The sequence below is a fragment of the Giraffa tippelskirchi genome, chromosome 9, assembly GCF_054371585.1.
Source record: "Giraffa tippelskirchi isolate mGirTip1 chromosome 9, T2T-mGirTip1v1.2.pri, whole genome shotgun sequence".
NCBI lineage: Eukaryota > Metazoa > Chordata > Mammalia > Artiodactyla > Giraffidae > Giraffa > Giraffa tippelskirchi.
The window spans coordinates 11,200,175-11,214,594 of NC_137283.1; the positions used below are offsets into that span (position 1 = coordinate 11,200,175).

General features: G+C 37.2%; 1 protein-coding gene across 1 annotated transcript in view; it reads left to right on the forward strand.

The window, feature by feature from the left end:
• Positions 1 to 14,420, forward strand: part of OXSR1 (oxidative stress responsive kinase 1) — an 86,672-nt gene that overhangs the window by 12,623 nt on the left and 59,629 nt on the right. The window contains exons 2-3 of the mRNA XM_081527365.1: positions 4,564 to 4,676; positions 11,333 to 11,441. Coding sequence (XP_081383491.1) covers positions 4,564 to 4,676; positions 11,333 to 11,441 — 222 coding nt within the window. The remainder of the gene's footprint in view (positions 1 to 4,563; positions 4,677 to 11,332; positions 11,442 to 14,420) is intronic.

Here is a 14,420-nt window from a genome sequence, read left to right on the forward strand (position 1 = left end):
TTGTTCTTGTTTCATTTTGGGGGAACTTGTAAATGATCCTGTGTTTTAAGATTTTGGTTTCTACTTTGTTATTAGTATCTAGAAATGCAGTTGATTTTTGTGGGTTTATCTTTTATCTTGCAACATTGCTAAGCTCTCTTATTAGTTCCAGAAGCTTTTCTTATGTGGACAGTCATGACCTCTACAAACAGGGACAGATTTATTTTTTTCTCACCTGAAGGTGAAAGTGTTAGTCACTCAGTTGTATCCAAATCTTTGTGACCTCATGGACTGGGACTCTCCAGACTCCTCTGTCCATGGAATTCTCCAAGCAATACTGGATGGATTGCCATTTCCTTCTCCAGGTGATCTTCCTGACCCAGGGATTGAACTTGGTTCTCCTGCATTGCAGGCAGTTTCTTTATCATCTGAGCCATCAGGGAAACCCAATCTAATCTGGATGCCTTTTATTTCTTTTTCATGCTTTATTGTGTTGTCTAGGACTTCCAGTGATCTATTGAATAAAAGTGATAAGAAGGAACATCCTTGCCTTTTTCTCAATCTTAGAGGGAAGGCAGTCTTTCATCAGTATGATGTTAGCTGTAACTTTTTTCTGTAGATGTTCTTTATGAAGTTGAAGAAGTTCCCCTCTATTCCTTGTTTACTGAGAGCTTTTTTTTTTTAAATCATGAATGCTCTTGGATTTTTAAAAAGTGTTTTTTGCATCAATTGATATGATCTTACGACTTTTCTTCTTTAGCCTGTTGATGTAGTATATTACGCTGTTTGCTTTTTCTTTGTTTCTAATATTACACCAAAGTAGCATACCTGGAATAATACTACTCTATTGCTGGATTCAATTAGCTGATATTTTGTTAAGGATTTTGCAGCTAGATGCATGAGAGGTATTTGTCTGTAGGTTTTTTTTTTTCTTGTGATGTCTTTCTTTAGTTTTGGTGTTTGTAATACTGGCTTCATTAAATGAGCTGGAAAATATTCCTGCTTCTATTTTTTCTAAGTTGTTGAATTATGAGTTAAAGTTGTTGGTTGTATTCTCTTTTTAAAAGAGATCAAGGTATGTCACAAAACATAAAACTAACCATTTTACTTCAAATGACTGTTATATCTACTACTGTGGGCAAGAATCCCTTAGAAGAAATGGAGTAGCTCTCATAGTCAACAAAAGAGTTGGAAATGCAGTACTTGGGTGCAGTCTCAAAAATGACAGAAAGATCTCTGTTCATTTCCAAGGCAAACCATTCAGTATCACAGTAATCCAAGTCTATTCTCCAACCACTAATGCTGAAGAAGATGAAGTCAAATGGTTCTATGAAGACCTGCAAGACCTTCTAGAACTAACACCAAAAAAAGATTTCCTTTTCATCATAGGGGACTGGAATGCAAAAGTAGGAAGTCAAGAGATACCTGGAGTAACAGGCAAGTTTGGCCTTGGAATACAAAATAAAACAGGGTAAAGGCTAACAGAGTTTTGTCAAGAGAACTCACTGGTCATTGCAAACACCTTCTTCCAGCAACACAAGAGACAACTCTACACATGGACATCACCAGATGGTCAGTACTGAAATCAAATTGATTATATTCTTTGCAGCCAAAGATAGAGAAGCTGTATGCAGTCAGCAAAAACAAGACTTGGAGCTGACTGTGGCTCAGATCATGAGCTCCTTATTGCAAAATTCAGACTTAAATTGAAGTAAGTAGGGAAAACCACTAGATGATTCAGGTATGACCTAAATCAAATCCCTTACGATTATACAGTGGAAGTGACAAATAGACTTAAGGGATTAGATCTGATAGAGTGCCTGAAGAACTATGGGTGGAGGTTCATGACATTGTACAGGAGGCAGGGATCAGGACCATCCCTGAGAAAAAGAAATGCAAAGGCAAAATGGTTGTCTGAGGAGATCTTACAAATAGCTGAGAAAAGAAGAGATGCGAAAGGCAAAGGAGAAAAGGAAAGATATTCCCATCTGAATGCAGAGTTCCAAAGAATAGCAAGGAGAGATAAGAAAGCCTTCCTTGTGATCAGTGCAAAGAAATAGAGGAAAACAACAGAATGGGAAAGACTAGAGATCTTTTCAAGAAAATAAGAGATACCAAGGGAACATTTCATGTAAAGACGGGCACAATAAAGGACAGAAATGGTATGGACCTAATAGAAGCAGAAGATGTTAAGAAGAGGTGGCAAGAATACACAGAAGAACCACACAGAAAAGATCATGACCCAGCTAACCAGTCCTGAATATTCATTGGAAGGACTGATGCTGAAGCTAAAATTCCAATATTTTGGCCACCTGATGCGAAGAACTGACTCATTGGAAAAGACCCTGAATTCAGGAAAGATTGAAGGCAGGAGGAGAAGGGGACGACAGAGGATGAGATGGTTGGATGGCATCACTGACTTGATGGACATGAGTTTGAGCAGGCTCCAGGGGTTGATGGACAGGGAAGCCTGGTGTGCTGCAGTCCATGGGATCGCAGAGAGTTGAAAACGACCGAGCGACTGAACTGACTGAACCATTTCTAAGTGTAAAATTTAGTAGTTTTTTCTTTTTTTTTTAGTATATTTGCAGTGTTTTGCATTCATCTTCATTGTCTAATTCCAGATCATTTTCCTCACCCCAGAAAGAAATCGTACCCATTAAGCAGTAACCTCTCATTCTCCTCTTCTCTCAGCCCTTGGTAACCATTAAGCCCTTGGTTTCCTGTGTTTGTGGATTTGCCCGTTCTGGACATTTCTACATATAGAGTCGTAGAATATGTGGTTTTTTGTGATTGCTTTATATCACATAGTGTGTTTTCAATGTTTATTCATGTTGTTGCATGTATCAGTACTTGCTCCTTGGCTTATGGTCCCATTACTCTGACTTTTGCTTCATTGCTTCACCTTCTCTGACTTGATACTCCTGTGCCTCTTCTATAAAGACCCTTGTGATTACATCGGGCTCACCCAGATAATCTGGGATCATCTTTCCACCCTTATTTTAATTTAATAACATTTGCAAAGTCTTTTTGCCATTTATGGTAACATTTACTAGTCTCAAGGATTAGAATGTGGTTATCTTTGGAGAGGGGGTTGGTTAATTATTCTACCTACCACAGGGATTTTAGAGTTTTTACTATTAGCCCATTTCTCCCTGAGGCTCTGTTCTTTTTTTTTTTCAGTCTCTCTGTTTTAAATTGAGTAAAACTATTGACTTTATCCTCAAGTTCACTAAATTTATCCTCTTTTATCTTTATCTTTCTACTGAGCTTCTCTAGCAAGGTTTTTTTTTTAATTTTGGAAATTATATGTTTCAGTTGTGTAATTTCCAGTTGGTACTTGAAAAAATAAAAACTTCTCTTTCTTTGTTGAGATTTTTATATTTTTAAAATTTGTTTTCAGATAATTCTTAACTGTTTATTGAAGCATTTTTCTGATGGCTGCTCTAAAATTCTTGTCAGAAATTCCAACTAGTGATTCATTTTGGTGTTTGCATCAGTGTGATTGTCTTCTCACTCAAGTGTGTTTTTCCTGGCTCTTGTTGTGACAATGTGATTTTTCTTTTTTTAAATTATATTCTGGACGTTTAGGATATTAATGTTAGGAGACTCCTGATCCTATTTAAAATTTCTATTTTAGTAGGTAGTTACTCTGCTTGGGTTTAGTGTGTAAGTCCTGGCCTACTTTTGTGAGCTCTGTAATTACTGTGATATTGAGTTTTCAGAGTTCTGGCAGTGCTATTCTCTGCTTTCTTCTTCTGGCCCCGCAGGGACTCCTGTTTAATCTCTACAGGTGTTACCTGGACTGACTGGTGGGTGTCCGTTCAGTTCCCCCAACCCCCCCTTCCCCCACCCTAGGTGTGGGGCAGGGAACTAGTTGTCCCTTTGGTGAATCTGGTCTACTGTTCTCTGGGTGTGGGGTGCAGACACTGCTGATGCTGATGTGGACTGTCTGGGTTGTCCTGATGGGGACTGAGAAATCTATCTTCTAGCTCGCTACTGAGCTTGCCCTTCACAGTTCTTTGTCCAGAAAGGATGTTTCACGTTTGTTCATTTGTCTGTCTATCCTGGTTGGTGGTTCCGGGAGGCAGGCTGTTCTGGTGTCCAATCGTGGACAGGTAGGAGATAAAAACCCAGGGAGCTCACGGTGATGCTTTTCCGCACATCCGGAGGGTCCTAGCCGGTCCGTCTGCTTCTTTCTACCTCTCTGATTGTCTGTTTCAGATTATCTTTATGATTGTCTGTTGAATTATTTCTACGATATTTAGTTGTATTTAGAAGAGAAGAGCAGGGAAATATGAGCCTATACTATAATATTCTAAAACTTCTAGAAGTCTAACAACTTTTATTTTGGGGTGTGTGTGTGCGCTGGTATTTATTGATAGTTCTATGAATGGTCAAGGCTTTTGCTTTTACTGACACCCTACTTTTCAGAATGTTTCTCTGCATCTGTTGTTGAGTGTAAGGACAAGTTAAGAATTATTCTTTTGTTTAAATTGTGTGCCCTTAAATTGTAGGAGTCAGAAAAGTCTTGTTTTAATCACTGCCTCTTTTTATTTACTCATTTTATTTATTTATCTTTAGGGAGTGGAGCAACGGCTGTCGTCCAAGCAGCGTATTGTGCCCCTAAAAAGGAGAAAGTGGCAATCAAACGGATAAACCTTGAGAAATGTCAGACTAGCATGGATGAACTCCTGGTATGCACTTCTCATATTTCTTGTATATTCATGTTAGAGTGGGAAATAACTTGAAGTTTTTTACTTTTTTAAAAATAAACTTGTGATTTCTTCATTAATAAGTATTGCTTATTGTAAAATTCATAAAATCCAAGTAACTAGAGAGGAAGAAAATTAGTTAACAATTCTCTCATTCTGAGATTGACACTAAATGTGCTATAAGTGCACATTTAGTCATCTTTGTATTTTTATGATGATAATATCATATACTTGTTCTTGTCTTTAAAAAATTTTATCATAGAATTCTATGTCTATAAATATGAATATAGTTTTCAATGTGTATGTAGTGTTCTGTTGAATATTTCGTCTAACCTGTTCTCTGATATTGAATGATTTTTGTGTCCTCTTTATTGTTATAAACAATGCTTGCTTATTTCTTTCTCTCTTTAAAATAGTATCATGCAATTGTGATTCCTAGGTCAAATGGAGCATCCTTTAAAAGGCTTTGGCTTTCTAGAAATGTGGGACCAATCTGCATTCTGACCATTGATGCAGGATGAGAGATAGAATGACCCAGCAGCACTGGCTCCTCCAAGGGTCAGGGAGAAGAAAGGGGGCCCCAAGAATCTACAGCTGTATGAGATTTCTGCGGTGTTAAGAACCATCAACACAGGGATTGTTTTGCAGTTCTTTTATACTCCATGACACCTAGAGTAGTTTTAAGTATGTAGTAAGTATTCAGCAAGCAAAATAAGATAGTTTTTCCATATCACTTGATTTCTCAAATCCTCAGCTTCTTTGGCTTAAAATGGAAATATATCTATCTGCTTCTGCTTTGTATACCTCATGAGGTTTTTCTTGAAGATCGAATGATACAGTACTGGAAAACCATAAACTACCACTCAAATGTGAACTAATATTGTTAAATTGTTAAATAATTTCTCTAAGATCATGCACGGTTATAGTAGAAAGGGCAGAAACTAGGACTGGGATGATTTGTCAGTCCAGAATTTTTTTCCATTGTCCCAGATTGGGTTTAATTTGTAGTATAACTGTGATATAGAGATAATATATATTGAACTTTCAGCAGATGAATTTCTTTAGGAATTGGTAATGCATATGTAGAAGCTGAAGAATTGGGTTGCTAGAGTGATCTTGAGCCGTTTGGTAAGAGAACACATACTTGGAAGGAGATGCTGATTGAAACACTATGTGGTGAACTTGGGTTTACAGCTGCCAGCAAGGACCTTAGAGCACCCTTGGACATGTGAACTGCAGTGATCATAAAAGATGCCTAAATTGTAAACTAATTCTTATTAAAGAAAAGCAGTATTTTTAATCCATATACTAACACTGGAATTTGAGAAGCCCAATATGAATTCCTATCATTTGCCAGTTTTCATGATCCATAAGGATGGTATAAAGAAGAATGAAAGTCTTATTATTTACTACTTTATGACTAAAGCAACTGAGGCTCAAAGTTTAAATAACTTGACTAAGTGCATATGACAATAATAGCAAACACCTTTTCAGTACTAGGCGTTAAAGTGTACTTTAACCTCATAAACATCTCTGAGATAGGTAGTAGCTCCACTCTGTAGAAGAGGTAATTAAATCAAGATAAGCAATAGAGTCTGGGCTAAAAAATCAGGTTTTTATGACTCAAGTCTATTATTATTTTTTACTTCATATAATACTAATAAAATGATTAAATCTTAGTTCAAAAGTGTCAAGAGCATCTCTTCTCAAATATTATTTGACATTCTTGAAAGTAATATTTGTGTTATTACACTAGGGTGTTACTTTTAGAGGAATGCAAATTTGATATAGCTTAGTAAAAGGAAAGAAATTGCTTAGACCTTTATAAAATTTGTCCACATATTCCAGGAATCTTTACATTGCAAATATAGTATTTGCAAATCAATAAATGATAAAGATGGGGGAAAGTGATGTAAAGTGACTTTAAAATAATTGGCTTTCTTAAAATAATTGGCGCATGTGCAGGTAGGATTCCACTCAAACCTGAACAAGCATCAGAAATATAAAGAATGCCTGATTTGTGGTGTTTGTGGTAATGTTAGGACTTGAGATCTGAGTGCCAGTGGCTCTGTATCTGAAAGATACAAAGGCCTTCAATTTATCTTTTATAAAAATTATCAGCTCAGCATACTCAACTTTTGATGTTGTGATTGTAAGATTTTTTTTTCAAAATTGTCTTCATTATAATGCAAAAAGGATGCTCTGGGTTCTCCAGAGAGTGCTGATGTAAACCAATTACAGGTGTGTATTGTGTGTGACAGTTACTAGTGAGGAGGCAGTATATTGCTCCTTTCTCTTGTCAAAATGTTTTCTTGTCTGACAACCTTTGCAAAAAGTGTGATCACAAAATCAGCTATCAGATAGTACTACATTTATTTTCTCCAGAAATTTTACTCACAGACTCTAGGAAAGGCATAGAATAGAGATGATTGAGATTTTTCTCTCCTCTGATAAATGCTTGGACTAGATTCATTGGACAAACATCTGGGGGGACCATTAAGAGGCTTAAAATGTCTCTTCTTCTATCATAAAGCTCACAATCTGGTTGAAGAGTTAAGATTCTTGTCTGCTGTACAAGGCAGAGTGTGACAATGCCTAGGAAAAGTTTGAATACTATGTTGAAGTAAAAGGTAGAAGCGAACTCTCAGTTATGATGGTGGAGGCCTTTGTGGAGATGTTTGTGTCCTGGGCCACCCGGGCTGGGAAGACTTCGAAGAGGCAGAGATGGAGACCCTGCTAGGTAGGGGTTTAAAATCAGCAAAGGATAGCATATTATGTAATAACGTTATCTGTTGATAAAATATATATGTTAATGTAACTGAAACATTTTCATAAAACAGTTCTTAATTATGTGGAATGCACTCTGATTTTTTATCCTATTTTTGTCTTTTTTTAATGTGATCCACTAAGTTTGCTTCATGACCCATATGAGTTGCATCTCAGAGGTTGAGGAACACTGGACTGCACAAAGAGATATTGAGACTCTAAGTTCAGGGAATGACAATGGAAAGAAAGACACAAATTCTGTCAACATTTTATAGATGGAAAACTTGTTAGTTCTAGAATGAGCACTTCCTGATGGCAGAGACTGTTCACTCTGAATGAATGAATGAATAAATTAACATTCCTTGGGGAGTGACTCAGTAGTGTGAAGTGAAGGAAAATCAACTATGTTGGAGTAATTAGAAAACCAGGGGGACTGCAACACTAATTACAATAGCTAGAACATGGACGCAACCTAGTGTTCATCAACAGATAAATGGATAAAGAAGCTGTGGTACATATATACAATGGAATATTACTCAGCCATGAAAAGGAATGCATTTGAGTCAGTTCTAATGAGGTGGATGAACCTAGAGCCTGTTATACAGAGTGAAGTAAGTCAGAGAAAGATAAATATCATGCACTAACACATTTATATGGAATCTAGAAAGATGGCACTGAAGAATTTATTTGCAGGGCAGCAATGGCGAAACAGACTTAGAGAACAGACTTATGGACGTGGCGGGGGGTGGGGGGAGATGGAGAGGGTAAGATGTGTGGAGAGAGTAACATGAAAACTTACAATACCATAGGTAAAATAGATAGCCAATGGGAATTTGCTGTATGACTCAGGGAACTCAAACAGGGGCTCTATGACAATCTAGAGGGGTGGGATGGGGAGGGAGATGGGAGGGAGGTTCAAGAGAGAGGGGACATACATATACCTATGGCTGATTCTTGTTGATATTTGACAGAAAGCAACAAAATTCTGTAAAGCAATTACCTTCAATTAAGAAATAAATAAATTTTAAAAAAAGAAAAAAGAAAGCCAGGGGGCAAAGAATAGAAATCAAGATGAATGAGTTTTAAAAAGGAGTGAACAATGGTCAGTAAAACATGGCTTTAGAAAGCCTGAGGTGGAGCACTAAAAATTCCAGACAAAGATCTGGTACTAGCAGACATATAGGACTGTCAAGCAAGCATTTTCATGACTAGGAGTGGAACCACTTATGAATGTTGAGGAAGCTGCTGGGAAATATGAGTCAGAATGAGGCACATGGGATCTTCGTTGCTACATGCAGGCTTAATTACCCTGTGGCATGTGGCATCTTAGTTCCCTGACCAGGGATCGAACCCATGTCCCCTGCATTGGAAGGCAGGTTCTTAACCACTGGACCACCAGGGAAGGCCTACCACAATTTCTGTATCTATTCATCCGTCAGTGAATATCTAGGTTGCTTCTGTGTCCTGGCTATTATAAATAGTGCTACAGTGAACATTGGGGTATGTGTTGAATCGTAAATTCTTGAACACAGTTATAATTATCTGGGACTTATGATGCAGTCCCAGGTAATTAAACAATGAAAACCCGTAAAAACATATTTATTTTTCCTATTTTAATGTTGGCCTTTCCTATGGCTCAGTGGTAAAGAATCCTCCTGCAGTGCAGAAGATGTGGGTCCCATCCCTGATTTGGAAAGATCCCCTGGAGTAGGAAATGGCAACCCACTCAAGTGTTCTTCCCTGGGAAATCCCATGGACAGAGGAGCCTGGTGGGCTATGGTCCATGGGGTCGCAAAGAATTGGACACAACTGAGCGCTTAAGCATACAACAGGATTGTAATGTCAGTGTAGTAAAACTTTTTATAGGAAGGTTTCCCTGATTGTCACTCCTAATTTTGGATAATTCACCTCTTCAGTGAAATCATGTAGTATTTAGTACTTTGCCTATCAGACTTTATTCATGTATTGTAAATTAGTATTTGTCTAACTTCTTCACCAGACTGTAAGTTTCATGAAGGTTCATCATTATACTAGTACTGCACCTGCCATAGGGTAAGCACTTGGTAAATTTCTGTTGAAAGCATGACCTGTCTTTAGACAGGTTTACTCCTGTGTCTAAAATCTGTCTTGCATATTTCATCCTTTTCTTTTTTTCTGTAATTTCATGTGCTTTGCACCTTGTACTGCTATAATATCCCACATCTTGCAAAACACAAACGTAGTTCCCGCCCACTCTATGAAGACTTCTTGCCTACCTTAACTTCTTTCCTCTGGAATTCTTGTAACATTTACCTCATTTGGCATGTATATGCTGTCCTGTACTTTCCCTCTTATGTGTACATATCTTATCTATTGAAGTCCTATAGAACTGTGCCAATAGGCAGGTGTTTTTTACTTTAGTTCCTCTTCCTTATCCTTTGTATTTACTTTTCTTTTAGTACAGAAGACTGTGCTAGTAACTTAGTGGGTAGCAAAAATGCACACAACAAAGTCCTTGCCACAAAATAACTTACATTCGAGTAGAGAAGATGAAAAGAGAAGGAATACCTTTCGTTGAACACTTCTTATGAATCAGGGATTTGGAGCAACTTTTACACAGTCGATCTTACTGAACAAATACCAAGGGTATAGGGCAAGTACATCAATAAGTAAAAATCTGTATAAAGTGCTGCAGGATTTCATTCCTTCAGCAAATATTTATTGAGGATAGACTGTGTGCCAAGCACAATGATAAGTGCTAGTAATACAGAGTCTGATCTCTCATTGAGCTTACAGTTTTGTGAGGGATGCAGAAAAATAAACAGGCAACTACAGTACAGTATGATAATTCCCACCATGTGTAGGAATCCACTTTTAAGTACTTGCTTCATTGAAGTTCTCAGTTCCAGAGGGGAGGATAGGCAAATAAGCATCCAATTTTCTATCCATACATATGTGCTATAATGTAAGGAAATGTGCACAGAGCTTAGAAGCCAAGAGAAGGGACATGTCACCAAACCTGAGAGAGGCTGGGTGGAAGTGGTACTTTGGCTGAGATTGGCAGGGTGATTTGGTGTTTTTAGCTGGATGAAAATGAGGGAAGTGTGTTTTAGGCAGAGGGAACAATAGGGTTAAATGTGCATAATTAGAAGCAGCATGGCTCACTTGAAGTTATTATGGCCGGATCTTGAAGTTATTAAGGCCGAATCATGATTAGAAGCAACATGGCTCACTTGAAGTTATTATGGCAGGACTGGGGTGTGTTGAGGGTAGTTTCAGTGAAGGCAGTGGGAACGATGGAGAGATAAGCAGGGCCCTGACCACAAGACTTAAAAGGCCTTATAAGGCATCTTATCACACCAAAACTAATTTAAATTCATTAACTGAGAATAGTGTAAGCTTAGACTTTGGGCTCAGGTTTCTACTTTTGATTTAGTTTATGGCCTCTTTAAAGTGAGAACTGTTAATCATTTCACAAAAATGAGATGAAACTATTTTGGGGAAAAAAACACCAAACAAAAAACCACTCTCTGTTTATTAGTAATTATCCTCGGTGACTGTAAAACCTGCTTTCCCAAGATTTCTTCAGGGGCACCTTGAAGTAAAAAATGTGTCCCAGTGGAGGCCTCTGTGGTACTGTGCCAAGGTGTGATAAATAGTACGTTTCTGGTTTCAAAGATTACTGGTTTAATGAGTGAAAGGAGTAGGAATCAGAATGGACTGAGGGAAACCAAGTAGTTTTTTGGTTTAATCATTCTTGAAGAGATCAGAACCATGAAAATCCTAAAAAGGTTGTGACATAGTCTTTGGAATTCCCAAATCTGGATTCAGTAAATTCTAGTGTTGTTTTAGGCTTGCATATAATGAATTACCATGTTTTCTCTTTTTTGTAGAAAGAAATTCAAGCCATGAGTCAGTGCCATCATCCTAATATTGTGTCTTACTACACATCTTTTGTGGTAAAAGATGAGCTGTGGCTAGTCATGAAGCTGTTAAGTGGAGGTGAGTAGAGCACAGTGAAGTGCCAACTTTCATGGTTTGGAAAGTAAATACAAATGTTTTCTTTGGTTTGGTTTTCGTGGAGATGCATTTGAGGAGATACTGAGATTACAGTATCTAACAATACTAGTGTACAAGGTGAGACAAGTTGCACATGTTGCATTTGGTTGTCATGCTTCTTCAATTTCTCTTAATCTAGGATGGTTCCCTCCTGCTTCCTCTCTTCCATTCACAAACTGATGAAAGGTGTGGTTTGAAGGGTCTGTCTTGTAGGATGTTCTACATTCTGGATTTATCTGGTTATTTCTTCCTGGTGATGTTTAACTTGATTTATATTCCTCTGTTTCCTACAAATTAAAAATTAGACCTAAAGGGTTATTTGGACAGAGTATTTTGTATGTTGCATCACGTCAAGAAGTAGTATTTGCTGTCTGGTTGTATCTTTAATAGTGATGTTGATTTTGATTGCTGAAGATTATGACAGCCAGGCCTCTCCATGGAAAAGTTGGCTTTATTTCCCTTTGCAGCTAGCAAATAGTCTGTGGGATGATACTTTGGCACTGTGAGTATCTAGTTCCCCAAAAGTCTTTGATCTAGTGATTTTTAATATCCATTAACAATCTTTGTTTGAATCAATTGTTTTGTCAGAGGTTGAAGAATGGAAATTTTTTCTTTTTTTTAACATTTATAAAATGGCATTCTTCGCTGTAAAGGAACTTTCCCTTTTTAACTGGGACTTTTTGATTACTCTATACTGTAATTCCTACTGAAAGAAAGTGAAGTTGCTCAGTTGTGTCGTGTCTGACTCTTTGTGACCCCATGGACTGTAGCCTACCAGGGTCCTCTGTCCGTGGGATTTTCCAGGCAAGAGTACTGGAGTGGGTTGCCATGCCCTCCTCCAGGGGATCTTCCTGACTGAGTGATCGAACCCATGTCTCTTATGTCTCCTGCGCTGGCAGGTAGATGCTTTAGACAGCATAAATGTATGTTTTTAAGGACCAGTTTTTCACAGTAAAGAATTAGTTTAATAATCATTGCCAGTGATTTTTTTTCTTTTTTCCCATTGAATGATGCTTTCATTTTTTGAAGTATTACTGTATAAACTGAGGGATTTTTTTTTTCATGTATTCAGTGCCTTTCAATCAGTTACACTCTATTTTTTTTTTTTTTTGATGCTCAGGTTATCTAAAATTTTGTTAGTGGAAGTCTCTTCAAATGTACTGTGGTATCCTTTTGACATGATCCCTCAATCTTTGATAACCTTGATTTTTGGTTCAGTATAAATGGTTCACATTTATGTTGCTTTTCTCAGAATCAGCCAATATTCTAAGGAGCCCTGATCCTTTTTATGGGGAATGGTATTCAGAAAGCATAACTTGGATATCTGAGTAATGCTACTGTTTTGTCCTTGCTTCTGTTTGGAAGAGCTTGGAAATACAGCATATTAAAACAAATCATAATTTGACATTAGTATTTCCAATTCAGATTTAACATTGCAGACCTTTAAAACTTCAAAAATTATACTTGAATCTCTTTTCTCTTACACAGAAAATCTTGGTCCCCCATATTAACATAATTATGTACTGTATCCTGCACTATATTGTGTATACAATTATTTCTGCTTTAGTCCTTAGGATAAAGTGTAAGTATTGCTAATTGCAAACAGTGGACCCTTACTATGTAGAGATTGAAGATTTTGTTATGGTTACCCAGAAGTCCATGCCATGTAATAAATTAGACGTTTTGCTACAACATGGATTTGAATGATGTGGCAAGATAGAGAGGACAAGTGAGTGACGGAGCTGCCCAACTTTCCCATCACTTTGCTGCTTGTTTGCATATGTATTTAACATGGGAGCTTATTTTCCATTTTCAGTTGTAGTGTAGGATTACAGCAAAGAGAATCCATGTTTGTTATTTTAATACCATTACTCATTGAACACCTTACTTCCCCAGAGAAGCTTTAAAGAAAAGTCTGTAGGCTTCAGAATTAAATTCTAGATTTTCTACTTAGCGGTTATGTCCCTAGGCAAACTCTTTGAACCTATTTACTTGTCTGTTAAATGGGGATGCCTTTCCTGCATTTCAGGGTATTGGGGAGGAGTAAGTGAGATGACTGTGTAAAGCATCCACCACTGTGCTGACATGTAGTAGGAGCACAAGAAATTTTAGTCATTAATAATAATGATCCCTTGTTATTTGATGCTTTTCAGTGTAGCCAGAATCACCTTTTTGTTTCAATCCCATTAGTGACACACTGGAGAAACTGGATTGCTTTGTTAAAGGCCCTGTTCATATGATGGTTGGAAGCCTTGCTAACACCAACCACCTTTCAAGATGGTGGTCAAGCATGGTTCTTTCAGTATGGACAGATATGGGAATAGTAGGTAATACTGTATCTTTCGTTATTGATCACCTATAGCATAATTTTCTTTATATGTAATTTGCAAAATGTGTAATACAGAGTTTTTAATGTTTAGTCCTCTGATGAATAGGAATAAATCGTCTGCTTGATTCTCTCATCCATAGCTGTATGCCAGTCCATCCTTTCTGCCACTTATAAGCAGAATGCCTGAAAAAAAATTTTTTTTGTTTGTTTTTAAAGAATTCCCATTCCTCTCTCAGTGAGTATATGTCCTGATCACAGGGCAGGATATGGTATATGTAGCTGGTTGGGATGTCTTTGAAATGTACCTTTCTGTTCTTCCGGGTATTAAGTTTCCTGGGATGGTGCCCAGTTTTTCCAGCATAGCACTCAGGAGATTTCCTGGGCAATAATTTTCAAATATGTTCCAAGCATTAATTTTTTAAAAAATTACTTTTATGAGTCAACATAATCTTACATCTAAATGTTTATTTTTAAAATATTAAAAATTTTGCATCTTTTTTAGGAAAATGTAATCTTTTGTATTTTTAAAGTGAACACATTTAAACTGAAGAGATATGTTAAGCAATATGTAGAAAACAAAAAATAGAACTAAG